Source organism: Suillus paluster (genome assembly GCF_016628075.1).
Source record: "Suillus paluster strain FC165 chromosome Unknown EDB91scaffold_15, whole genome shotgun sequence".
Lineage (NCBI taxonomy): Eukaryota > Fungi > Basidiomycota > Agaricomycetes > Boletales > Suillaceae > Suillus > Suillus paluster.
The window spans coordinates 506,313-532,510 of NW_024537575.1; the positions used below are offsets into that span (position 1 = coordinate 506,313).

At 49.3% G+C, this 26,198-nt stretch overlaps 8 protein-coding genes and 1 non-coding gene across 9 annotated transcripts; 6 read left to right on the forward strand and 3 right to left on the reverse strand.

The window, feature by feature from the left end:
- Positions 1-618: 618 nt before the first annotated feature.
- Positions 619-1,012, reverse strand: EDB91DRAFT_1246584 (uncharacterized protein; the record flags this gene model as incomplete). The annotated part of the gene is made up of 2 exons (XM_041322682.1): positions 619-858; positions 896-1,012. 2 exons carry the CDS (start codon positions 1,010-1,012, stop codon positions 619-621), a joined length of 357 nt encoding a protein of 118 aa, XP_041179227.1.
- A 293-nt stretch (positions 1,013-1,305) lies between these two features.
- EDB91DRAFT_1122313 (uncharacterized protein) lies at positions 1,306-4,777 on the forward strand. The gene is made up of 3 exons (XM_041318282.1): positions 1,306-1,869; positions 1,923-2,367; positions 2,421-4,777. Exons 1-3 carry the CDS (start codon positions 1,362-1,364, stop codon positions 4,336-4,338), a joined length of 2,871 nt encoding a protein of 956 aa, XP_041179228.1. The 5' UTR covers positions 1,306-1,361; the 3' UTR covers positions 4,339-4,777.
- Positions 4,778-5,788: 1,011 nt separating this feature from the next.
- Positions 5,789-8,194, forward strand: EDB91DRAFT_1200042 (uncharacterized protein). Its single transcript, XM_041320645.1, has 10 exons — positions 5,789-6,372; positions 6,421-6,468; positions 6,519-6,599; positions 6,649-6,699; positions 6,750-6,921; positions 6,974-7,415; positions 7,442-7,571; positions 7,626-7,691; positions 7,742-7,798; positions 7,854-8,194. Exons 1-9 carry the CDS (start codon positions 6,236-6,238, stop codon positions 7,761-7,763), a joined length of 1,149 nt encoding a protein of 382 aa, XP_041179229.1. The 5' UTR covers positions 5,789-6,235; the 3' UTR covers positions 7,764-7,798; positions 7,854-8,194.
- Positions 8,195-8,807: 613 nt separating this feature from the next.
- Positions 8,808-10,114, forward strand: EDB91DRAFT_1122323 (uncharacterized protein). Its single transcript, XM_041318283.1, has one exon. The coding sequence runs from the start codon at positions 9,232-9,234 to the stop codon at positions 10,000-10,002; it is 771 nt and encodes a 256-aa protein (XP_041179230.1). The 5' UTR covers positions 8,808-9,231; the 3' UTR covers positions 10,003-10,114.
- A 3,843-nt stretch (positions 10,115-13,957) lies between these two features.
- Positions 13,958-14,029, reverse strand: EDB91DRAFT_t58. The gene has a single exon. It is a non-coding gene; the product is annotated as a tRNA-Gly (tRNA).
- A 75-nt stretch (positions 14,030-14,104) lies between these two features.
- On the forward strand, positions 14,105-16,406 carry EDB91DRAFT_1328289 (ENTH-domain-containing protein). Its single transcript, XM_041325275.1, has 6 exons — positions 14,105-14,358; positions 14,430-14,508; positions 14,559-15,088; positions 15,141-15,327; positions 15,379-15,569; positions 15,629-16,406. The coding sequence occupies exons 1-6, from the start codon at positions 14,198-14,200 to the stop codon at positions 16,071-16,073; spliced, it is 1,593 nt and encodes a 530-aa protein (XP_041179231.1). The 5' UTR covers positions 14,105-14,197; the 3' UTR covers positions 16,074-16,406.
- A 1,615-nt stretch (positions 16,407-18,021) lies between these two features.
- EDB91DRAFT_1050201 (ABC-2 type transporter-domain-containing protein) lies at positions 18,022-23,107 on the forward strand (the record flags this gene model as incomplete). Its single annotated transcript, XM_041313518.1, has 19 exons — positions 18,022-18,307; positions 18,355-18,784; positions 18,836-19,095; positions 19,144-19,453; positions 19,503-19,598; positions 19,648-19,869; positions 19,926-20,121; positions 20,175-20,390; positions 20,439-20,819; positions 20,873-20,985; positions 21,026-21,142; positions 21,194-21,308; positions 21,357-21,472; positions 21,523-21,687; positions 21,738-22,089; positions 22,143-22,507; positions 22,557-22,654; positions 22,706-22,962; positions 23,015-23,107. 19 exons carry the CDS (start codon positions 18,022-18,024, stop codon positions 23,105-23,107), a joined length of 4,188 nt encoding a protein of 1,395 aa, XP_041179232.1.
- A 785-nt stretch (positions 23,108-23,892) lies between these two features.
- On the forward strand, positions 23,893-24,830 carry EDB91DRAFT_173980 (uncharacterized protein). Its single transcript, XM_041326320.1, has 5 exons — positions 23,893-24,163; positions 24,220-24,302; positions 24,358-24,382; positions 24,443-24,509; positions 24,562-24,830. The coding sequence occupies exons 1-5, from the start codon at positions 24,029-24,031 to the stop codon at positions 24,702-24,704; spliced, it is 453 nt and encodes a 150-aa protein (XP_041179233.1). The 5' UTR covers positions 23,893-24,028; the 3' UTR covers positions 24,705-24,830.
- Positions 24,831-24,978: 148 nt separating this feature from the next.
- Positions 24,979-26,072, reverse strand: EDB91DRAFT_1050359 (putative methyltransferase-domain-containing protein; the record flags this gene model as incomplete). Its single annotated transcript, XM_041313527.1, has 7 exons — positions 24,979-25,053; positions 25,109-25,303; positions 25,352-25,462; positions 25,509-25,610; positions 25,660-25,792; positions 25,852-25,964; positions 26,022-26,072. The coding sequence occupies 7 exons, from the start codon at positions 26,070-26,072 to the stop codon at positions 24,979-24,981; spliced, it is 780 nt and encodes a 259-aa protein (XP_041179234.1).
- Positions 26,073-26,198: the final 126 nt, after the last annotated feature.

Sequence of the window (26,198 nt, forward strand, 5' to 3'; positions counted from 1 at the left end):
ATCAAGGGTACGGGAAATGAGAGGCATTTTGTACTCTCTTTGTCGTAACTGGTCGGCGAGGTTGTTCTCTTAGCCGCAATAACCACTTACCTTACCCATCGTAGTTTCAACGAAACTACAGAGAACTTAAGGTTGGTATATAGAATCCACAATTCCGCACTGGGTCGCATCATTACTACAGGCCAAGATACCACCCGGAGAGAGCTAGAAAAATATGCCCAAGGTGAGCGCTATGACATCGTCGATGGAAGAGAACGCAATCAAATGCGACAGATGCCATCAGGTTGGCGTTCGATGTGTAAAAGTGAATCATTAGGTGAGGGATTTGCAGAGACGAGCCTCTCAAGTAGCAAGTAATTACTCCAGAAACTGAACATCCCATGCAGTCAGGACCTTTGCTCATCCGTAGAATAAAACCGAGACACATGACGAAAACCGTGAAGATGTTGCCCAATTCACTAACACGCGTACGTTTCCCTGAACCGATTAAACTACTCCTTCGCATCTTCTTGCAATCCCACACGAAGTAGAGTTGATAAGTCCCGCACAGTGTTCCTCGAACCACGTCCTGTTCTTGGGCGACAGAGCTGGTCCCCCATGCACATGAAACACCTTGATTCAACGGAATATTTCAGAGTCCATACTATCCAACTCCTCCTCGTTCTTCTCCAGGTTCTCCAGCTCCGCAACCTCCCTCCGGCTGCTGATCATCGCCTTTAGCAATGCAACCGGGAACTTCATGACGAAGTGGCCCTTGGCTATGAGCTTGGGCATGATGACATGGGGCAACTGGGAAAAATGATGATTGTTGAAGGTGCACCGAGAAAGACCAACATGACCTTCATGCACGAAGAGTTGCTGTTCGTGATAGTCACTGTATCACCATTCCACTTACTCGTGGAGGGGGGTTTATACGAATTGTAGCTGACGCACTGGTCAAACTCCAGTGAATTTGAGGGAGGTAACGATCTGACACGAAGTTTTTCGACAGAACTGCAGTCGTGAAGAACATCACAGCCAAAGCTTCGATGCTCCTGCGCAGGATCACTCACCTCTCAGGGAATTAGATGAGTTCGGACTGCCTATCAGCCCAAACTATCGATTCCATCCTCTGCAATATTTTTGTGATACCGTCGTGCGTTGGGGGGCCGTCACAAATAACTGTACCTACGGTTATCATGTAACAGTAAGTTGCTCTTCCGGGCCGTGGCATACTTTAGACAAGGTTTGTGGTCGTGAGAATAATCTTCCTTATTTGAAGCTATGAATAAATTGGAAGTGGTGCGATCATGAAAGTGGCACGATGCAAGAACTTATAAGTAACTACTTTGCATTGCCCGGCTACTGGTTTTCTCTCGCAAATGAACATGGACGGTGAACTACACGTCGAGGATGTTACAAACGATGAGCTCGGCCTGGATCCAAATGACCCGCTCGCTATGCTCTTAAATAATCTATCAGATTCAGAAACGTCTTCATCCCAAGCGCCATCTCCATCAGACTGGTCCCAGTTTTCATCCCTCTGGCCGCAGCAGTCCTTGGACGACCAGAACTCAAAGCTTGATCTTGGCGGTTCTTTCGACTTCTCGTTCCCTATGGACCTAGACCTCAATGCTGCATTGTCTATGGCAGTAGACCCAAGTACATTGCACTATAATGGCACATCTCAGAATGTCTTCGACATGAACTCTATTCATGTCCAGCCCCAGGATTTACTGTCCTCTTTTCCGTTCACCTTCTCTTCCCCTACTCTCAGTTCTGCCTCAGCTTCCACCAGCTCTGCTGATGAGAAATCACCCCGGATGAGCGTCTCATCCGGTACATCCGTGTCTCCGGTCATGGTACCGATTAGCACGGGCACGGGCACAGGTATGCATATCTATTTCTCGCTTCCCAACCGAGTTCTTCATGGAATATCACAGACCCCTTCTCTGGAGTGGTTATGCAGGCAAAATTGCCAATACCCCGCCTTATATCATCTATTGCTGCAATCCCTGCCTCCAAACTAACAAAACACAAGCCCGCCCCTCAGTCTTATCTATCCTCTTCCGCGTCTTCCTCTCCATCTCCTGGTCCAACTACTCCCACTTCTGACTCTGGATCATCTACGCATAATCCCCAGATTGTAGGCGCTACTGTCATTAGTCGCCCAAAGACCAGTCACACCACCATCGAGCGCCGTTACCGTACAAACCTCAACGCACGCATTCAGAGCCTCAAGGCTGCCGTCCCTGCTCTTCGTGTTTTAGATCAGAATACTACCCAGGAAGGCGATGTCGTAGATGAACGTGGGTACATTGACGGTGTCAAAGTCGCAAGGAAAGGAAGCAAGGCCAACGTACTCGGCAAGGCTGTCGAGTATATTCGGTGAGAAAAATCCTAATCCCATAATCACGCTTGCGCTGATCATATCATAACAGAGTCCTGAAAAGGCGTGAGATCAGACTGAGACGTGAGCAAGAAGGATTGCGTACCCTCATCCTTGGCATTCACGGTGCCGAGCCTCTTCTTGCTGAATGGGATCACGAATGGGCCAAGAAATTTGGTGGCCCAGAGCGTGATGAGATCGACAACGAAGTCGAAGCCTACGAAGGCAGCGACGAAGAAGACGGTGATGGCGAAGACGAGGGTGATGACTCTGAGCGTGCCCGCAAGAAGCCCAAAGTGACAAAAGCACCTGCAGCAAAGAAGGAAAAACATCCCATCGTTCCTGTTGCCGCTGCCGCACCCGCGCCCATCATCGAGGGCCTCCCTGGTGTAGTACCGGAGAAGCGCAAGCGAGGTCGACCCCGCAAGGTCCAACCTGGCGCCCCAGCCCCAATTGTCGTTGCCGCACCCGTCGTGCTTAGCAGTCCTGTTGCCGCACCCATACAGGGCGATGTTACTATGCAGGCACAGCCCCAGCAGTACCTTCTTGCCGTATTTGCGCTGTTCTCGTTCTTCAACTCGCCCTTTACCTCTACGGGTGCTTCACATCCTCATACGCATCAAGGGTCGGTTCTTTCTGCAGATCCTACGCCTGTCGCCGCTGCTACGTCGTGGTCATGGAGCAGCGCTGTACAAGCTATCCACCTCCTCGCATCTGTTCTGGTCCTTGTCACAATCCTCGTCCCGTGGGTGCCTCTACCAGGGTATATTCAACGTGACAAGATCATGCGCCTCATACCCTTTAGCCACCTGATCTATAGTCAAGCAGCACTGGCAACTCACGAATTGATCGAGCCCCCTTCTCCCCCCCTTTCCCCCGATGTCAGTGACTCTGAGTCAGACGGGGATTCGACGTCCACGGAGAGAACCACCCGCCAGGAGCAGTCCAAAAGTCCATTGTCGGATGCGCTTGCTCAGAGGGGTTCTCAGGACGAATATGAAGCTCTCATTAACGCACTCGGATTGAGCACCGGTGCACTTGGAGCAGTACGAAGCATTTTCACTAGGCGTAAGGTGAACGAGGGCTCCGATTCTGAACTTGAGCGCAGGGCATGGGTTCGCCTAGCAGAGCTCGTTACTCTTCACCCCTCCTCGGCTCCCGCCCTTCTTCGTCTTCGGGTATATTTGCGTCTCTCTTCCTTGATAGGCGCATCTGGCAAAACGACACATCAAGCATGTGACCTCGCGACACTAGCACTCCTTGCCCATTCCCTCCCTATCATTTACATACAGGATCGTTCGCAGAGGTTATGGAACCGTGCTCGTGTCGGGGTGGTGCGCCCCTACGAGCGGTTAGTGCTGAAGACGCTCTCCCTCGAAGACGCCGCCCGGACACTCGCATCGACGTCTCCCACAACATCCCTAACGCCTCTTGGTACCCTCGCCACAACCCTCCTCTGCCAACGCCTCCGCTCTCACACCTCAGACCTCTTCGTGCAAACCGTCACCCGCTCACACGCCAGCGCACTCTCCCAATCCCAAGACGCAGACCAAGAAGCCCAATGGCACGAGACCGTCAGCGCAGGTCGTAGCCTAAGCGGCCCCGTCAGCGCCATCTCCGACTCCTTCGCCAAAGTATGGGAAAGTGGCGTCTTGAACGTAAAAGACCTAATCGTAGACGACGAAGACATCAAAACCGTCCTCAGCACCATCGTCTTATTCCGACGAATCTTCCCATCTCGAATTCTATGTTGCGATACCGACAACAACGAAGTTTCGTTCATATTATCACCCCCGCCTAGTCCGCCTGCGAGAGGACCGCAAAAGGAGGTGGTGATGCAGTTGAGGAGAGCGTTGGGGTCGAGCGTGTTTGAGGAGCAGAGCGAGGATCGGGATGAGTTGGAGGATGCGCGGGATCGGGCGGTTGACATGCTTGTTGAGTATGAGAGGCGGGGGAGGAGTCGTAGTTGATTGATTGTGTTTTGATATTTGCGTTGGATTGGATTTTACGCTTACTACATAGTACTATTAGTATTTACCCGCTGTCGTTGGTTGTAACAGTCTTGAGTTTGGAAGCGCGGAATGCACATGAGATCATGTTCAGCTTCGGCGGATCCATCAATTATTAGACGAAAAGTATCACCCCATGAATAATCCAACTAGATAATATGTCAAAGATATAAGTGATACTTCGATAAAAATCTAAAGTGGCTGAGTGAGCGAAATACCATTTGCTATGCTCATTCACGAATGTCAGAGCTGATGCATAGGCGCGATGAAGGAAAGTCCATTTCTAAAACCCGCTCCAAACAGTCACCCCACATCTCACGACGGGATCTCTGAGCATGGGGGGGTATGTCAACGAGAGAGCTCCGAGCGGCAAGGCTTGAGGGAACCCATGTTAAAGTCCTCGTCATAGTTAAAGTCCAAGGTCACACCAGCGAGTGTAATAGTACCAATGCAACTAGTGTCGTCAAGCGAGGGCAGCTCAACAAATTCGATGAGGCCAGGTATTGTAACCCCTGGTGTGAGATTATGGCATCCATGGAACTCGTTCAAGTATAATTCCTCAAGACAAGGCCAGGCTTTCGCCATTTTCTTCAGATCGTCGTTGTCAATCCAAATAGAAGATCTCGTTTCGAAGCCCACCATCTGAAGGTGACTGAAGTGCAAGAGCAGCTGTATGGTGTTGATCGTAATAATTATGGTGCGTGCGATTTGACATACGGAGAATTCGGAGAAGTGTATGCAATCTGACGCGAAAACTGGTGGGCAGGTCCCATTGTGCACCGCCGTAGGTGATAAAGCAAAACACGAAATCTTCAAGTGAGGGACAAGTGGAATACAAAGAACGTAAAACTACGTGCAATGCAGTCCTCTGTGAAAAATCTTGCTGCTCATATCTGAAGTGACTGATGTTGATGGAAATGTCCTGCAGACGCGGGAGGCAGCAGATGGAACACATCAAATGGGAAATATCCACGAAGATCTCGTAAGTTTGGCATGATGACCTTCCAGGAGTAGACAAGGGCTTGTAAAAAGGATCGGACAGGACGCGAAAAATTGAGCAATATCAAAAACCGGATACGATGCGCATAGCGATCAATATGTGACAGCCTTCTGAGTTCTTGTCACTGTCCAGTATGGCCGGTAATACGATCCCAGCACATTCTATGAATAGATGAAGGTCGTTGACGGCTTCCCAGAGAGCATCTAACACTTGCTCCGAGAATAAGTGACACGTTCTGAGCGTAAGGGGGAGCAAGTTCCTTCCAGGCCGATACAATTGGGCGCTATCAGTGTTAATATATCATGACGTTGGAGAGAATTTCGGGAACAAAGAGAACGCGAGACATCAATAGAATGAGGTTGGAACGAGGACTGGGTGCACTTGATTGTGGACGGTTGTTTGGCGGACCTTGGTTGGATCTGCATCCTATGTAGTCTCACCTGGTTAGATCAATAGACAACGTACCCTTTAGATTGTCTATAAACCTTTCACATCTTCTAGCCAGCCATGAATTCGACAAAGTGACGTAGCTGGGTCAATACAATAAGCAGGTCACATACCTGGCACTGGCAAGAATGTACATCTCAAGCTGCAGTACTTATCCCTAGCGCCAGTGCATGCAAAGAGGCTATGCGACTTGGGCGTAGGCAGTTCATTTCCGCTGCAGTACAGGGAGCGCCCGCGAACCACTCAGTATCAACACGCGTTTGCAGGCGTCTTGGGCCGAGCTAGTTCTATAAAGTTTTTGCCACCACTTATCTCTGTCCCATTGCCTCAGACTTTTCTGCCTCCGTTGTTCCATCCTATTAACTCAGCTTGGCTTTTCAGTCGATACTCACATCTTCCGACTCGGTCCTCATGTCAGGAGCATCAAGCTTTTCCACACATAGCCCAAGGTCATTAAAAGAGGCTAGCGTTGACAGCGCCCCGCTTCAAAGCGCCAATAGCGACGAGCAGGCTCCGCCTGAGAATGATGCCGCAGGGCCCACCAAGGAGTAAGTTAAGACATCCTAGAATCTATCCCTCATTTGACAGCGGGACAGGGAGAAGGAAAATTGTGAAGCTTCGGCAGTAAAGGAGCCACCAGGGATGTGAGTATTTCTGCCCTGACGATTCTGGGTCCTCCTTAGCAGAACTTCAGCTCGAACACCCCCTCCCGGCCATCAGAACCTCAACAGGAAAGCACTTCCAAGGTTTCACCTGATGGTGACCTGCTAGCTCTGTAAGTTCCACTTGTCGATTATATCAAATAAACTCACGAATTATTTCAGCGAGGCGGAAAAGGTCGTAGGGCAGACGGAACAGCCAAATCTAAGTGATGTGTGAGCGAAAAATATGAGACAAGCGATCACAACTGACGATATACTCGCAGAGTAAATGTCATGGAGCGGGTGTTGGGTGTTCTCCAGGACTCAACAATTGCCTTCAAGGGTGGCAAGGACGACCGCTCTCGTTTCTGGGGGATATACAAAAGAATCGCAGAGGAACACGACGGCGAGTTCCTCGAGCGATACAACGGCGACATGGATATCATGTTGGTCTTCGTAGGTTTCACATGCTCATCTTTAACCCGTTTTGAGATTGATGTTTTATCAGTCCGGTCTTTTCTCTGCTGTCACCACGTCTTTTATCGTAGCCATGGAGTATAAGCTCAGTCCCGACCCCAGCGACACCACGAACGCCCTTCTCACACAGCTCGTTCAAATCGGACTTGGCAACCTTGCTGCAGCAGGCTCTACGCCCGTAGCACCAGCATCTACGTTTTCGCCGACAACATCGGATATAAGGATCCAATCTATTGCATACGCAAGCTTGTGCATGAGTTTGCTCGCTGCGTTCGGGGCCGTACTAGGCAAGCAGTGGCTCGGGTACTACAAATCGAACAGATATGGCCGTGGCTCGCAGGAGGAACGAGGGAAGCGCAGACAAGAGAAGTTCGACGGCATCATCACGTGGTATTTTGATGCCGTCGTGCAATCCTTTCCGATTTTACTTCAGATCTCCCTTCTGCTCTTTGGGATCGCCCTCAGCGCCAACATTTGGCACGAGCAGCCTACTATTGCCTGGGTCGTCATTTCAACAACGGTCTTCGGATTTTTGTTCTATTCCTTGACTGTAATGGCATCATTGATATCACCCGCGTGTCCATTTCAGACGCCGATATCGACGATTTTGCGCATACTGCGCATCGACAGTAAGATCTTCCTGTGAGTTCTGGTAGTTATTTCCAGTCTGAGTCAACATGCAGGAGTTCTACGCCCAATGGTCAAATTAGCCCACAGATCTTTCCAGCAGCTGACGACGTCGGTACCCAGTGAGTTATGTTTTCTTGTGCATGAACAGACTTTGATCATTTCTTGCTAGGTGTGCTGCGACGGCTACTTGATGCCCTGAAATCTGGTTGGACCCAAATGTCTGAAGGTGATGCTCCTAGCTACTATTGCATAGGATACTCAGTGCTCATTTCACTCTACAGACCCTGTGCATGCTGTCGGCTCATTCGCACTGTGCTGTCTCCAGCCATTTTTCGGCGCACTTCATAACCTTGTATCCTCCCTGCGTTCTTTGGTTCTGCGCTCTCCGACAATGGATGGGGACCTCGAAGCACCACCACCGGACCAGAACCTGAGCGTTTCAGCCGAGAATCAATACTACCTTAAGCTGAACCTCCCAGACACACTCACCAGCTCTCTCGAAGCACCCAGCATCAAGTGGCTGCTCGAGACATCCACTGATCCTGAAGTATTTCTAGCCGCTGCTAGCTTTGTTCCGCAGGTCGAATGGCCCCTGGATCTTGATGTCTCAGACACGCTGCATGAGCTGTATGATAGCTATACAAACTGCTTGGATGTTCAGCGGCACATTGTACCATTGTTGCAAGAGAAGGCATCGGCATGTACAATGGCTCTGAGTCATCTATACTGCGGACGAGTTCTTCAGGAACATCCCAGCCGTAGTGAATTTCTGGTCCAGGGGAGCAGAGACTATGGGGTGTTGGTACAGATGTGGCGTCAGTGTGCGATCGCAGATCAGGCGGTGCCTACGGTGGTGCTTACCACGGCTGCCAAGCTGTCTGTTCCGGACGGTGATCCATTCTGGGGGTTCGGCCGACTGCAAGCTGGTTCCGACTCTGTCCCTGAGTGGTTATCCCATGCTCTACCTTACCACTTTTTCACTGGGCAAGTGGACAAAGACATAGAAACACTCGCCATAGTAGTGATATCAAAACTACTATCCTCTCCATCTCCGCCGACTCGAATCGTAGCCAATTGCGCTCTTCTGGCTTGCCTCATGATCGGGGTTCAGTTTGACAAGAAGGACATAGTTCGGATTGATAAAAGGTGCTATTGGCTCATTTGGTCTCTTCCACTATGTTTAACGAAGATATTATGTAGTTCTGCTCTGCCTCGACTCGGGGAGCGTCTCTTGCAGCAGTTCCAACAGGCTCTCTGGGGATGCGATGTAGGTGATCTCGATAGCGACAGCACAGGAGTCGCACGCCGAGCATGGAAACTCCTCGATGTCATCTGTCGCATGCTCGAGCTTGTTCCATTCCGTGACCCTTCATTCCACACGATGCGGAACCTGAACGTGTGCAAGAGGATTCACGAGCGACCGAGGTCATCCAAACAAGATGATCCATCGGGTTCACGGGCAGCTCTGCGGAATGCACTGCGCTTCACATTCACCGCTGCCAAGGTACCCCGGGACCCTGCCTTGTCGTACCCTCAGTTTTCGCTGTCCGAAGATGATTCCCACTCGCCAGAAGACTTCGACTGGCTGGTTGATTACCTCAAGTACATTTATTCCGACGAAAATGAGACGGCAGGTAATATCCTTTGCTACTGGGTAGCATGGGAGTGACCTGCAGCCCCGCTAAACAACATCTGTTCATCGAGAGGCTCATGGCTTGCATAGACAGCAGCATGTCTCACCGTTTACGTCATGCTGCCCTTCGTGCTGCTCACAGTGCCCGGGAAGTCTTTGCCTCGATCGATGCCATTGATAATGCGATGCTACGGGACATGGTTTTCACCAAGTTCTCCCCTGCTATCCTAACCGCGGTTTGTCCGCGACCGGGTGCAACACCCACTAAACACAGTCCCGACCTCCGCTTTGATTCCGCCCGTGAATTGTGCTATCTCCAACTAGTCTTTTCCCTCGCGAGGAACACCAACTGGCGCTCCCATTTGTCTCGGGATGGCCATATAAAGCGGTGCATTAGCATGATTGCAGAGTGCTGCGAATCATCCGGGTCAGAGCATGCATTTTATCTAGCTGGAATCTTCCTCCGAATCGCATCTGAACAGGCATCAGTTACACCCCTCGCTTCTATCACAGAGCAGCAGTGGTGGGAGGTGATAAGATGGGCATGGGACTCCGCTTACCGCACAACTGGCGACATGCACTGTTTCGAGTTCCTTCCTGTCCTTGTAGAAGGGACAAAGAAGCATATAGAGATCGCTCCGAAATCCGATGTCGAGCAGCTCATCAAACATGCGAATCGTTTGCTGGCGTGGCGTTCAAAGCAGAGGGAGGATGTTGCCGTTGTTGTGAGAGATTTGATGGCTGTAGCATACGAGAGGCTTGAGAAGCTCGAAACACTTGAGAGGTCCGGTCAATAGTTTTCGGGCAGGAAATATGTTATTACTCCCTTGATTATCACGATGCTCGCATACCCTGAGATCGCAGGAAGGGATGGTGGGCAGTGCAAGTGCGGAAGGTTGGCGAGATGAGAGCAGCAAAACCTGAACAAATTTTATGACTCTAAGTTGATGGACGCATATCTGCCATGAACACTAGCTAAGAATGCGATGCGGTGACTCGGGACACCAGCAAATATTGCAGCCAGCACATAACATTATCGACGGCGATTCCACGTCGTTTAAACCAGTCACTATCGCATGCGAAGTTTTGCACTTGGCCACCCGAGTGCATCCGTTTATCCACATACCATGGAGAAACGTAGAACTGAACTAGATTTCCTGGGTCATCGGTGATCAACATGAGCTATTCCATTATCAAGCGACTCCGAGCTCACAATATTATAAGTGCGAGAAGTTATTCAAGTTGGTTTAAAACGAAACCTCGTTAGCACCGTTGACATGCGACGAGGCACTTCACACTCACTCCTGCCAGTGTGCCTGTCCGCTAAACCTGACCTCCATCGAGCTTTGTGCAAGTCAACGACGTAAATGATTGAACAATATGTGGCGAATTATATCTGGGCTGGATGTCGTTCACAACATATCTTTCAAATTATTGTTCGTTGCACTACATAGACAAGTAGCTGCCTTCCCGAATGCGTGTTGTCTTGCGCGTGCTCGATACGATCCGAAGACAACGGATAGGAACTTTCGCATGGATTGACCGTTATCAGCCCTCAGTGATGCTCAGTTGTTTATATCATGGTGATCTTGAGTTGTGGTCAGCGGAAATGAGAGTACTGATTCAATAGGACAATATACCCCATAGATTGCCTATAAAATTTTCACGTCGTCTAGCCAGCCATAAATTTGACAGAGTAGTGGTGGACTGAGGCAACAAGTCACATACTACCTCTGAAGAAATCTCTAGTCGAGGACACTGCAGGGTCATGTCTTAGGCGGTTATAAAGAGCACAAACCACTGCCAGTGAGAGAAGTGACATTCTCAATCGGCGACGGAACTGCATCCGGGGCCCTCAGCTAGGATCCAGTCAGCCTCTATGTACCCCAAGGTCCGGGAGCAACGCACTGCACGAAGTTCGGCATGACCATGTGCGTTCAAGACCAGTACTATGTACTTTCAACTAGGAGTCTTTCATAGAAGGAGATCCGAGTCAGTGGGGTTGTGATAAATCTTATCTGCTGTACAGAAAGGGGCCGAGCAAATATTTTTCATATCGGCTATTAGCACTTACAGTAATCTCGGCGTCCTCCTCATCATGACCGTTTACCACGTAGTCACGATCGACTAGTACTAAGTATTCCTAAAGAAAGCCATCCTACTAAGGACCCGACGTTTGCCTGTCTCGTTGGCATTGTAAAACCTCCAATGCCAACGGGACAGGCAAACATCGAGTCGGAGCTCTATGCCTCTCACTAGCTGGCAAGAACGATCGCATTTGTCCCGTTCGTTTTCATCGCATTCACGCCTACGTACTCTCATACTCCCATCTCTCACACCGTAATGTACACCAACTAGTGCGGTTCTGCAGTGGAAGTGGAATTCCCGTCAATCTAGCTATAGGGCAATGGCCTTGAAGCCAAAGAAGTCGCAACAAGCCAGCGACGACAGAGATGGCAACTATATTCCACCAGTCCTCCGATGCCAGTTCCTTCGAGTCCAAGGTCACTGAAGCATCTTACCGCAGCACCCTCAACCCGAGCTTCAAGTTCTGTCTTGGATTCAAGAAAAGACCGCCTGCGTCAATCCACGCTTGCTCTCGCTCTTCCACCTACGCCAATATCTCGCGCACCATCCCCCAGTACACCCCTTCAAAATATCCCCCCATACTACGACTCCCGCCCGTTCATCCTCAATCCCCTCTCCCCGGAATATCAGCATACAACATGTAGCTCCTCCACCAACGCAGCCACTTCCATCTCCAGCCTGGCTTGGACAAATCGAAACTAGTTGATCTTTAGACCTGCAGAAGAGAAGTGATGCCAACTTGAGCTCAGGTTCTCCATCAATCACTACTGTACATAGCAAGCAAGGGCTGTTTACTGATCGAGACAGAATTGAGTGATACACCGTAAAGTGGTTAAGTGAGTGATTCGGCTGAAGGAGTCAATAATACCATTCGCCTTACTCATAAATCCCTGTCATCGATATCACGGATGAAGCGTATCCCCGTCGAAGTCATAGCCGAAGGGGAAATCATGTCTAAAAAGCTTTTACATACGCTCTCTCCACATGCCCTCGCGTTCCTGAGCATGGGGGTATGTCAGCGAGTGTAATATCACCAATGCCAAGGTCCGTCAAACGAGAGCACAGCTCGATGAATTCGACGATGTCACGTAGCGTAACGTGGGATTGTGGCACCCATAAAATTCGTTGAACGACAACTGTTTAAGTGAAGGCCAGGCTCTCGCCATTGTCTTCAGATCCTTGTTGTCAATCCAGATAGAGGCTCTCGTATCGAACTCCACAACCCGGAGGTGACTGAGGTGCAAGAGCGGCCGTAGTATGGTGTTGATCGTCATAATTATGGTGGGTTCGACTCGACGTTCGGTGTGTTCGCGTCAGTAGATGGACTGCAGGTGCTTGAAAGCCTCGCATGTAGGGAATGAGTCAAAAAGTATTTGAAGTAGGTCTGAATTGAGGTGAACCTTAGATCGAAGTGACAACTTGGTGAGTTTATAGGGCATAGACGTGCGAAATCTTCGACATCTGCCCAGTCTTCGATCTCCCAATCAACACTCCTGAGATTTTCGAAGGGAACGGTGCGGGACGACCTGAAAATATCTTCGAGATCACTGCCAATAGGCAGATGCGTCTTAAGGCTGGTCATACACGAGAGGTTACCTAAATGTACCAGGGCATCCGTAGTGAGAGCTGGTATATCGACTGCACGCAGCTTGTGCAATTTTTGAATGGAGTGCGACATTGTCAAAGTGGTGGGCGGGTCCCATTGCGCGCCGCCATAGGTGCGAAAGAAAATCGCAAAATTTTCAAGGGATGGACAGGTTGAATACAAAGAACATAAAACCACATGCAATGCAGTCCTCTGTGAAAAATCCTGCTTCCCACATGTGGTGTTGATAAAAATACTCTGCAGATGCGGGCCAAGAAGGGGGGGCAGCAGATGGAACATATCCGATGGCACAGAACCACGAAACTCGGCATCAGGACCTTCGAGTAGGCAAGGGTTTGTAGAAAGGATCGGACAGGACGCGACCAAAAAGACACTGGCATCGTAATAAAAAAAAAACCAGACACGATGTGCATACCAATCAATAATGGCCAGCTGTGACTCTGTTGGGATTTAAGCATCCGTAGATATAGGATTAAATTGTATTTTGTGCTGAAAAGCAAGAAAACAAACAGTGCAGCAGTCTTCTGATTCGCTGCCACTCTCCCGTATGTCCGGTAATGCGATCCCAGCACATTTCAAAAAGGGATGAAGACCATCAATGGATTACCAGAGAGCATCTAATGCCTGCTCTGAGAATGAGCGACACGTCAGTGCAAGGGCGAATAAGTTCCTTCTTGACTCGGACATCGTGCCATCGCGGTAGAAGCGTATGACGTTGGAAAGGATTTCAGAAATAAAGAAAGCGCGAGGAATTTTGTTGACCGCAGACATTGTGAACACGGAGGTTCGGGTAGCCTGAATGATTAGTAGTAGTCTCCTATAGTCAGACCTTGAACATTCAAGAGTGACTTTGAAGGGGTTCGTTTTATAAGGGTTCGTCACAAAGGAACGAATGTCTTCCTTCGATTGGTCCGGCCAGAAGAGACCGCTTGTGAAAAGAAGAGTACGCCCAAAGAATGTTCAAGAGTTGCTAGTGTGTCTTTGAAGGAGGTTCGTCTGTAATACAAAAGAATGACTGTCTTATTGCACTTGCATGCGACGGTGAACAAAAAACCAAGTACGCCGAAGGGGAGTCGAACCCCTGCCGCTTGCTTGGAAGGCAAGCATGATAACCGCTTCACCATCGGCGTGTGATGTAATGGTTTACTTGTCAACATATGTCAACCCTATTCGGCGACTTCCGCAGTTATCCATCCTTCCATTCCGTTCAGCATCCCACACCGACCACACGATCCACTTCGCTATCCAACTAAAACAAAGTCTGATAATCTAGATTCTGCAAATCACGATACGGTACAATGTCGCTCCAGCACTTTGGCAAGGGTGCCCTCCGTGTCGCTAAAAATTATACCAAGGGTTACTCAGACACACAGGCAAAAGTCCGGGATGCAACATCTAATGATCCATGGGGACCATCTGGAACCCAGATGAACGAGGTCGCTCAGCTGTCATACAATCAGTGCGTGATCGTTGGGCAACTTGCCTGGTGGTCGTGGTTCGCCAGCAGCGCTGATGCGCCGTGGTTCACAGGAATGACTTCGTCGAGATCATGGAAATGCTCGATAAAAGGTTGAATGATAAAGGCAAGAATTGGCGACATGTATTCAAGGTTAGCTGCCGTGCTTCCGATGGAGGACCCCCATTCAAACTCCCTCCCAGTCCCTCACCGTGCTGGACTACCTCCTACACGCTGGTTCCGAAAATGTCGTCCTATATTTCCGTGACAATTTATACATCATCAAAACGCTCAAAGAATTCCAATATGTAGATGAAGATGGGAAAGATTGTGGTGCTAATGTCCGGCAGAAGGCCAAGGATATCTCCAACCTTCTCAGTGATCCAGCACGTCTACAGGAGGAGCGCCGGACTCGGGCAAGCATGCGCGATCGAATGATCAGAGGGCAAAGCAATGGTCCCGGAGAAGACGACGAAGAAGGTGGAAGGAGGAGCTTTGCACCTCCTCCTGGAACACCCCCACGAAAGAACAACCGTGGCGCTGATCGCGATGAAGACGAGCTCCGTAAGGCAATTGAAGCATCAAAAAAGACCCTTGCGGAGGAACAGGGTCGGAAGGCTGAAGAACGTGACCTTGCTACAGCAATACGATTAAGTGAGGAAGAGGAGGCGAAGAGACACAAGGCCGTCGAGGACTCGAATGCTGATGCATTATTTGATGACCAAGCGCAAATGTAAGTTAGTTCATACGCATCTGATCTAAGCTGATGGCATCGTGCATTTCAGATCCTCACCAAACGGTTCTAGCAGCAACAATCCCTTCCCCTTTATCGACCCCACCCCATATGCAGTAGGCTTGCAACCTCAAGCCCAGATGCAACCACAGTACACTATGCAGCCTCAATACACGATGCAGCCACAGTTTACATCATTTAACCCATACCAGCAGCAAGCACAGCAGGAAGCAATGCAGGTATGTTAAGATCCGATCTTGTTATCGATTGATCCAATGTTCCATCAATAGGCAGAGTATTTGAGGCAACAACAAGAATGGCTTCGTCAACAGCAAGAAGCCCAAGCTCAACAGTTGGCCCAGCAAGCAGCGCAAGAGGAGTGGCTCCGACAGCAACAACTCCAAGCTCAACAACAACAACAACAACAACAACAACAACAGCAGCAGCAGCAATCCTTATTTGCGCAGCCAACTGGATTCGGGTATGTCGTCGCTTTATATGCATTGCTCGTCATGGTGACCAAAAATTTCACTCCTCTAGTTCTAATAATCCCTTCGCTCCTGCTGCTGCTTCGCCCATCTCAACAGCATCCGGGACACCAGTCAACGGCATCTCTGGACCATCGTTCAATCTCCAAGGAACGTACTCCAATTCGACTGCACCTTCTTACAGCTCTTCACCTGCGCCCTCACAAGTATCAGCATCAACACCTTCCCCAGGCATCAGCGCGTCCACGGGTACAGGGGCGGGTCGTGGTGGTTCTACTCGCGCCGATCAAGAGCATTCGCATCTTGCCAATCTGTTTGCGAACCGTGACGATGGTCAAGATACATTCGGAAATGTTGGCGCGCTGCGCTACGGGCAAACACAAGCGGGTCAACTGGCGGCACAGAAGACAGGATTTGGGGCAAAAAACAACCCCTTCCAATCGGTGCAGCAGCAGCACCAGGGTCAGAATGCAGACCAGCCGTTTTTCTCTATCTGAGAGGAGATACGGGTGGAGGTTATGTGATGTTGATTTATCGCGATGACTTGGATTGTAATTTCTTTTTTCTGTTTTCCCTGCGGGTCTCGGTTTTCTGCTGTTGCATACACTACGACCTCTCTTCTTTACTTCATGTGAAATCGCCCGATACCAAATTTTACGCTTCTTGCCTTTCAACGGAAGTACTCTTCAATTGGATGTGTACATAGCACACCATTTGTTCATTGTCTAATTTGCAATATTGCCAGTTCTTCGAAATACGCTAGGGATCGATTTCAAGACTACTGCATCAGGGAGCCAGTGCCATAGCACCGGGAAAATTGAAGTTGTACCATATGGAGCCAAGAGTACTGAGAAGACGCGATTTTGCGACCCTCAAATGTCGACCCCTTGGAAAACTTCGCGGCGGAGCTCGGAGGCTGCCCAAGCTTTTGAAACAAGTTTTTTTCTCTCTTCAATTTCATCACTGCATAGTACCCCTTCATACCACCCAAATAGAACCTTCATCAGCTATGAAGGTATTGCACGGCTGTGCGGCACAGACTCTGAAGAGTCCGCACTCGGGTTCTAGAAGATCGCAAATATCTCTGAGACGAGTCTGAAAGCATCACCACAAAACGTATCACAGAGGGTCCAGCAACTGCTACTGCAACCGTCAGCATGGAATCCGTTGTTGACTAGATTGCATATGCCAATGCGTTTATATCTATTTTGTATGTGATTGACCTTCATGCGTGGGAGAGTCTGGGTGTAGACGAAGTCAGCAGTAATAATTTGACTTGCGGCGTGTCCAGTCGCTAGGTGTGCTTGTTTTCGTATCTTTAGCTTTGCAGGTTAATATTTAATACCCGCTGATAGTGATTCTTGATCACCTGGCGATGTTTCTATGCTGAGACGGTGGCGCGCTGATTTCATTCCCTTTTGTTTTGAGACAAAGAGAGCCTGTGAGTTGATCCCACTGCGCCCAAGACTCGATGTGATATCTTTTCATAAGGACAAGCTTGGCAAGCACATCCCTGACGAAGCGGATTTCAGGATTCGGAGCTACTGCGAGGTTCCGACGGTCTAACACAACAAGCTTTACCATACAAAGCACTTCGTACGGATAAAACGTGGAGGGCGCTAGTACTGACGATATTGATATGTACAGGGTTATGATTTCTGGGGCCATGTTGGCTAGCAGTATTGTGGTCATATAATCAACAAGATGCTTTTAAGCCCGCTTACGGGTTTTTCTGTGGCTGAATTGTCGGATGGATCGTGGCAGCTCATCAGGGTAGGGGGTGCTGCTCAGTGATCGATGAGCCCCCACGTTGTGCCCTAGACTTGCTCCTTTCCTCGTTCATCCATTCCTCGCATGCGAAACCTATCTCACTCTCAAATGAATGGAGATGGTGTATTCGCCTCATGAAGTCGCAGCGGCGAGGAGTTCACAGACCTACACGGTGCGTCTCTTTTTTCGTTGACAACAATAAATGAACTATGGTGTGCCGCCAGTACATTTATGGTGCGTACTGTCTAAGCTGCTTCTTCCTTGTCCTAACACAGTTATTGGGTGATTGCTGGGTGATTTCATCTACTCTTTTCGCATATTGCCGATCTGTTCATCGCGTGGCAACACCAAGCACGTTGTCACGTTCAATGCATGCTTCTAACATCAGTACTTGAGTAGGTTCATTACATGCACTCTGGGCCACATATAAGTATCCATGTGTGTAATTTTCACGCCTCCAAGTTCACCTGTTCTTAAATTGCTATGGTTCTCCATCAAGCACGGCATGTCCTGCCTAGTAAACCAATAGACTCCTCAGCTACCCAGGCTGCCGCTCCAGTCCACAATCTCGGTTCTGACACATCCCCTCCCTCACCCTCTAGGAACTTGTCAGATATATCTACCTCCGAAAAAAATGAACAAGCCTTCGATTTTGAGCAGGTACTCAAAGACCTCATGAAATGGCAAGTGTTTTGTGGTGACCTGTATAAACTGTCTAATTCGACATTTTATTATTTCCCACTCAGCCGTCAAGATGAAGGAATCAAGGACCGCCAGCTTGGTGTCATGTTTAAGGACTTGCGTGTCGTTGGTGCAGGTTCTCGTGCTTCCCTGCAGCCCACTGTGGGCGATTTTTTCCAACCGTCAACTGTTCTGCGCAAGATCAGGCAAAGTCGTCATCCCTTAACTAAAGACATCTTGTCCGGATTCGAGGGTGTGGTCACTCCTGGCGAAATGCTTTGTAGGCACAAATCCTTCCTCAACCTCCACTTTTGACCTTCCATACAGTGGTCCTTGGCCGTCCCGGCTCTGGGTGTTCGACCTTCCTCAAGACGCTTGCTAATCGACGTGGGGATTATCATGCCGTCGAGGGACAAGTCTTCTATGATTCATTCACCCCGAAGGAGATTTATGACTCTTTCCGTGGCGATGTCACTTATTGTCCGGAGGATGACATCCACTTTCCTACCCTGACCGTCAACCAGACGCTCTCTTTCGCCGTCAGGAACCGTACTCCTGCAACACGTGTTCTCGGTCAGACACGCGAGGACTATGTTGATGATACCACCACGATGCTAATGAAGGTCCTTGGCCTCTACCGTTCGAAAAATACATTGGTCGGTGATGCTGAAATTCAAGGTGCGTCAGGTGGTGAGAGAAAGCGAGTCTCTATCGCAGAAACTTTGGGCTCTGCAGGCTCACTTGGCGCATGGGATAAGTAAGGTGTCGTCATTTAAGATGGTATTCTTCTGACCTGTTTCTCATCCAGTTCCACCCGCGGACTAGACTCCTCAACTGCCCTTGAGTTTGTCCGCACATTGCGTGCCATCACAGATGTCCAACGCACAACGACGATCGCCTCCCTCTACCAGGCGGGCGAGCAATTGTACGATTTGTTCGACAAGGTCTGTGTCATCGATGGGGGGAAGATGGCCTACTTTGGTTCGGCAAAGTCAGCCAAAGATTATTTTATTGATATGGGCTTCGAACCTCAAAACAGGCAGACCACCCCCGATTTCCTGGTTGCAGGTAGGCCATACCAGTTTTCCTATATCATCTTATGATCATCGTTGTCAGTGACGGACCCGAACGCGAGGAAAATTCGCCCTGGATATGGAGGCTCTGTCCCCCGGACGTCGGAGGAGTTTGCTAGCCGTTTTGTGACTTCTGACATCGGCCGTCAGAATAAGCAAACAGTGGAACATTATCGCGAGCACTGCATCGGAAACAACGAACACAAGCAGGCGTATCTGTCCAGCGTGGCCGCTGAATATGCCAGCACAACCACTGCGTACATGGCCTCTATCCCCCAACAAGTCAAAGCGGTCATGAAACGCCGCCTGCAAGTTATTCTTGGTAATTTCTTCCTGCTCTGTGTACAACTGGCGTAGGTGACATTATCTTTTTGTCCAACACTAAATGACACTGGATAATAGAGCTCAGGTCTTCCAAGCGATAATTATCGGCACCGTCTTTCTGAACGTTCCAAATGACACGTCAGCCTATTTCTCCCGCGGATGTGTTCTGTTCTTGTAATTATATTCCCCTGTCTTGATCCAAATTGTGTCTCACGACTTTCAGCTCGCTGTTCTTCAGTGCCATCACATCTATTGCAGAAGTCACCGCGCTCTTCTTCCAGCGTCCAATCATACTTCGCCACCAGAAAGCCGCGTTACATTACCCTTTCATCCAGAGCATCGCGCATACTGTCATCGATATTCCGATCACGTTGATTGTTCAACTGGTTTTCGCTCTGATACTTTACCTGCTGGTTGGGTTGCAACGTTCTATCGCACAGTTCTTGTGAGTTTTTCAAGTCGTTCGGTCTTGGATTTCATACTTACGCTGCTGCACAACAGTACATTTTACCTTTTTATCTTCTTAATGTCGCAAACCATGAAGTCATTCTTCAGAGCAGTTGCCGCAAGTTTTAAAACTCGTGCCAGCGCATTGGCTGCTAGCGGTATCTTCGTTCTGTTAATGTCGCTCTATAGTGGATACACAGTTCCTTGGCCAACCGCTCCGACGGGCTTGCGGTGGATCATGTGGTTGAACGTACGTCATCCCTTGTTGACTTCTTTTGCTTAGTGACAATATCGCTGTCTTAGCCTTTGTGGTGGGGGCTCGGTGGACTTGTAGTGAACGAGTTCCATACGCTTGACGGAGTCTGCTCTACTCTTGTTCCTCAGGGTCCTGGCTACGCAAATGTCTCGCTTGCAAACCAGGTGTGCACAACGGTCGGGTCGCAACCCGGGCAGCTACTTGTGGATGGCAACATCTATGTTGGATTGACGTTCGACTTTTGGTATGGTCATCTTTGGAGGGTAGGCCGGTCGCAATACTTTGTGAATAGCTCATGATACCCCCCCCAGAACTTTGCCGTCATGTGTGGCTTCTACCTTGGGTTCTTGGCCGTTCTCCTAGTTGCCACAGAATGCAATACCTCGTTTGCTTTCGACAGCGCCGTCGTTCTATTCAAGCATGGCTCCAGTGCTATCAACGAGAATGCTAAGGCCCTTGACGAGGAGAAGGTAGATGCAGAGATTCATTCTGGATGCCGATCCAAGGCAGGCGATTCCTCGACTTTCGACAATGTCGAGAAGGAAACCACGGTTACGGACCTCTTCACTTGGCAGCACCTGCAGTATGAAGTCCCCATTGGGGGAGGGATGAAACGCCTTCTTGAAGACATCACGGGCTTTGTCGCCCCTGGGAAGCTCACTGCGTTGATGGGTGAATCTGGCGCTGGAAAGGTATAACTTCCTATGATACCAGTTGAGCATGCTGTTGAATTCAATGCTTGCAGACCACACTTTTGAATGTTCTTGCACAACGCGTCGGTGCTGGTGTGGTGAGTGGTGACTGCTTCGTTAACGGACGGCCGCTGTCTGTAGACTTCCAGGCTCAAATGCGAGTACCGTCCCAATCTGTGCCGAACTTACCTGACTGTCATGCTTAGTGGTTATTGCCAACAACTCGACACTCACCTTCCCGAGGCAACTGTTCGTGAAGCGCTCCTTTTCTCTGCCAATCTTCGCCAGCCCCAGTCAGTTCCTCTCGCTGAAAAGGAAGCATAGTGCGTACGATTTATGCCCATGATCAACCCCCACTTAACTTTACTGTGCAGTGTTGAAAAGTGCCTTCGAATGTGTGGTCTAGAGGAATACGCCGATGCTATTGTCGGCTCTCTCGGGGTTGAGCACCGTAAACGCACCACCATCGCGGTGGAGCTCGCTGCCAAGGTTAGAATATAATCCCTTATGTGGAAGTTGTGCTAAGGCACATAACAGCCGAAACTTCTACTTTTCTTGGACGAACCTACGTCTGGTCTCGACTCGCAATCTGCCTGGGCTATCGTGCAGTTCCTGCGTGAGCTTGCTGACAATGGACAGGCCATTCTCTGCACGTGCGTACCGTTTCTACGCTTGGGTTTCCAACTGCTTATGAGCTGCAAAGAATACATCAACCTTCAGCGGAGCTCTTTCAGGTCTTTGACAGATTGCTGCTCCTTTGCAAGGGTGGACAGACCGTCTACTTCGGCGACATTGGCGAGAACTCGTCTACCATGCTGAACTACTTTGAGCGCAATGGTGCTCCACGCTGCGGCCTCGACGCCAACCCGTGAGTAAGGTGCGGTCATATTAGGTCTTGTACTTACCGGGGCGTTTAAGGGCGGAATACATGCTTGACGTAATAGGTGCTGGAGCAACGGCAGTCTCGACCACCGATTGGTACGAGGTCTGGATGCGTTCGTCAGAAGCGGCGCAACTTCAAGTTCAGATCGAGACGATGCAAGAACATGGTCGCACTCGCCCACACCAGTTTAGCATCCGGTTGTCTACCTTCGCCACTTCATGGTCGCACCAGTTCGTTGCCCTAGCCCATCGGAACTTCCGATCATACTGGCGCAATCCCATATACATCTGCTCCAAGTTTGTGCTTAACATCGCCGGCGGTCTCCTTGTGGGCTTTACATTCTTCCAGGCAAATGACTCTTTGCAGGGTACTCAAGACAAGCTGTTCGTAAGTATATCTATCAAGATTTTTAGTTTAATACCATTCTCACACCTCTTTAGTCAACCTTTCTCGCCCTTGTGCTTTGCGTTCCCCTCGTCCATCAGCTGATGGCCGTCTACATCGATATTCGGACGGTGTACGAAATCCGTGAACGTTCTAGCAGGATGTATCACTGGACTGCTCTCGTCATGTCACAGCTTGTTGCTGAACTTCCTTGGAACATGACAAGTTCCGCGATGTTCTTTTTCTGCTGGTACTGGACCGTTGGGTACCCGACAGACCGGGCAGGCTACACATTCCTCGTCTTCTCCATAGCCTTCCCGTTGTACTATACCACGCTTGGACATGGCATCGCGTCCATGGCACCAACCGCTCCAGTTGCATCTCTGTACTATACAACTCTTATTGTCTTTATCATGATTTTGTGAGATTCACCCTTTTATCCACGGTAACCCACGCTAATGATCCACCAGCGATGGCGTGATCCAGCCGTTTGTCGAGCTTAATTGGTGGAAATGGATGTACTGGGCTTCTCCTTTTACATACATCATCCAGGGCCTCCTAGGTCAAGGTTCGTGAATGATTTCTTGCTAGATGATTTTATCCACTGTAGTCCTCGCAGCTATCGGTGGGACAGCTATTAGCTGCTCGTCCATGGAACTAGTCTCCGTCAACCCGCCGGACAGTTTAACGTGCAGCGACTACATGACTCCCTTCATGGAATTCGCCGGCGGCTACCTCACCAATCCCGAAGCCGCAGAGGGTTGCCAGTACTGCCCTTATACGACTGCTGACCAGTACATGTTCTCGAGGTTCAACATTAAATTCAGCGATCATTGGCGTGACCTAGGCATCGTCTTCGGATTTGTCGCGTTCAATGTGAGTCATGGCCGAATGTTGCTTGGAACTCGTGTTCACGTGAGATCTGTAGATTATTGCTACATTCTGGTTCACATACTTCATGCGCAATCGCACCGTCAGCATATTTGCTCCTCTCAAGCAGAAGTTAACTCGTAGTAAATAGATCGTGACTAATGCATACCGCATACTACTGGATGCACGCACTGATTTGCAACCTACCGTATTTACAGCTACTTTCATATCGATAGACCACCGCTTTTGTTTACTTGTGGAGCTGGACAAACAAAAGGGTCCCACCTATTACGATACTTGGTCGGACGAAATACCCCAGAATGGTACTGGACTGCGCAATTTCTATGATACAGTATACTGCTCGTTTGACACTGAATCTGACACCCTTCTGAGCTCACTGTTGGTATGACTATTTATCACCAACTCATCATGGTATGTTTAACATATTGTCTCTGTTACTGATCATGCCAGCATGAGTTCTGCATTAGTACTCGCAGGTTTCAACATGCTCCACTAGTGACCCATTGTTGCTTTACGGTTGCTGGAATGTGACGGCGGTTTCCAACCATAGTGAGGATAGTGTCTGAAGAGAGTGTCGAGTGAGAAAGTTGCGCAGTCCAGCGCCATTTGGGGGTATTTCGCCCGACCAAGTATCGTATAGGCGGGACCCTTTTGTTTGTCCAGCTCCACAAGTAAGCAAAAATGGATTCTGGTCTATCGATATGAAAGTAGCTGTAATATCTTCTTTCTCCTTCCAGTTCCAAGAGCCGCAGTAGATGAAGTCGCCAGTACGATGTCATGAAACATCTGGCTGACACTTTACATTCAGATATGCGTTTACTCGAAGGAAATCTAGAATGACAATAACGTCCTTCCTCGTATTAAACCATACCACGAATTCGTGCTCAACCGACCCCACACACTGAGACGTTTGTACATCGTACAGTTGATGACAAAAGGGATAACTTGTCCTCATTTGTAGGATTGCCATTGCCTTGGTGGGACTGATCATATCAGTTCCGTTTGTCAGCATAAGTCGTTTTCACTTGTTGTTGAGAATTATATTGGAGTGATGACGTCACTTTGGGTCCTGAGACCATTAATTAGAGCACTCACCATCTTACCGTCTCACACAAGTTTACAACCCCCAGCTCATCCAGACTGCGATATCATGGATTCAAGTGGCACTAGTTGCGTACTTATATTTGTAGGTTGCTTCGCGCTCCAGCAAGTCCACTTGGCATGCTCACAGAAAATCAATAGGTTGCGATCATCTTTCCTCCCGCCGCAGCTGCTTTCGTCTCAGGCTGTGGCTGCGACCTCTTCGTGAACATCTTGTTGACTTTGTGAGTACTACGGCCTTGCAATTCACGAATCTCGCTCACGAACTGTTACTGTCAGACTCGGGTACCTCCCTGGACTCATCGTGCGCATGTTCGTCTGTATGATTACTATAGCTGACATCTCGTCTTGGATAAATTTGTAGCACGCCCTGTGGCTCGTATTCAAGCGTGTCGATGTTCAGGAGCGACGTGCTGCAGGTAGCTATCGATGTGAGTACCGTGGAATCTTGCGTGTGTCATTTGATATAACTTGCCCGTGCAGACACTGGCAGCACGGAAGCCGCTCCACCGCCTCAGCTATGTGATCCGCAACCGACTGCGGCTACGTACAAGCCAAGCGCCCCGCCGCCGACTGGATATGGGGCTATGTATCAGGGTGACGCCCCTCCGGCCGGTAAGGTTTAAAGAACAGTATCATATGAACACGCGTGGTGGTGGATCGAAGTTTAATGATGTTCCCCGGCCAGTTTGACTGTACTATGAGCCGTAGAGTAACGTCGGACATAGTTTATTATTTACCCATCGATTTGTATGAATCACCGGATTGTGACTTACTTGATCTCAGGAGGGTGACCATATCATGCGGCACTCATCGAAAGTCTTACAAGTGATGAGAGGTGCTGCTGTAGCACCTATCTGAGATCAAAAAAAGAAGACTATCGGTTTTCTGGACCATAGTTTAGCCCCGGGTCATCCTCCAACCATGTACTGTTGCACGAACTTCCTCTTCGCCCGGATCTTCCGGGAACATAGGCTGTGTAACATCGTGCCATCAGAAAAGAATACATCAATGTGTGGATCAAGCAAACCGGATATTTTCGTGTCACTATCTCCTCGCAAACCCAGCCTGCTCGCTGAGCCTTGCGGAAAAAATCGAGATCTCGATCGGCCAAATGCGGCCGATGATGGGAGTAGAAAACCAGCACGCATGGTGCAATGGAGGCGTCATCGCTTGAGGAGTGAGAAACCAAGCACATATCGCAAGTTTTCAACAGGGCGTCATGCTACGTAGGTTGAGACACCGATAATCTAATAGCACGTAGCAGTCTTACCTGCGAATGGTTAAATATTAGGTCTGATAATATGATTAAGTGAAATCCAGTTGCGGCATCCTTTGGAAGTGCCCGCATTATGTTGTCTACGGGATGACCCCAAATATATCCCTGAAAAAATGAGCGATCAGGTAAGCCAGTGTTGCCGAAAGAATACCTGGGTTTCGATTCGATTCTGTTCATCAAGAGATAGATTCTGTCTTACGTTGACTTCTAAGTTATCGATAAGAACTGCTTCCGGGTAATCTGTCAATACGACCTGTTCGATGAGTGAGGTAAGGCGATGGAGATGTCGTGAATGTGGAGACCTTTTTAGCGCCATTCTGTGCTGCGACGAGTCCTGGAAGGCCTCCGCCAGCTCCGAGTTCGAGGATGCAGCGATTACGAGCTATCTCTGGATTTGAATCTATATATGATGCAAATGCTAATGCCGCGTTCCATCTGGATCGAACGTAAGAAATCAGTAGCGTTAAATGAGCGCAGACTCCGGAAATCAGTACAGGTGATGGGCCCATAGCGGATGCGAGCCAACGAGGCGGATTTTGAGATCGGGAAGGGTGTTTCGGGTGTATGTTGCAAAGGTTGGCGGAGGTGTTGGTGGACGGGGAGGTTCCTGGAGTAGAAATATATAAATATTTTGGGATATTTTACTTGCAACTAGATAACAAACCGTGAAAACGTCGCCCAGAGATAGATCATCATCCTCTTGACTGTCTTGCATTTTGCGGAGGAGTGCAAGTAAAGGACCCGATCTTGATCTGGTGTTTCAATGATCCATATCGAGGAACTATTTCCCAGGACAATTTGGACTCATTGGGTGAATGGATAAAGTTGGTACAAGACTTTA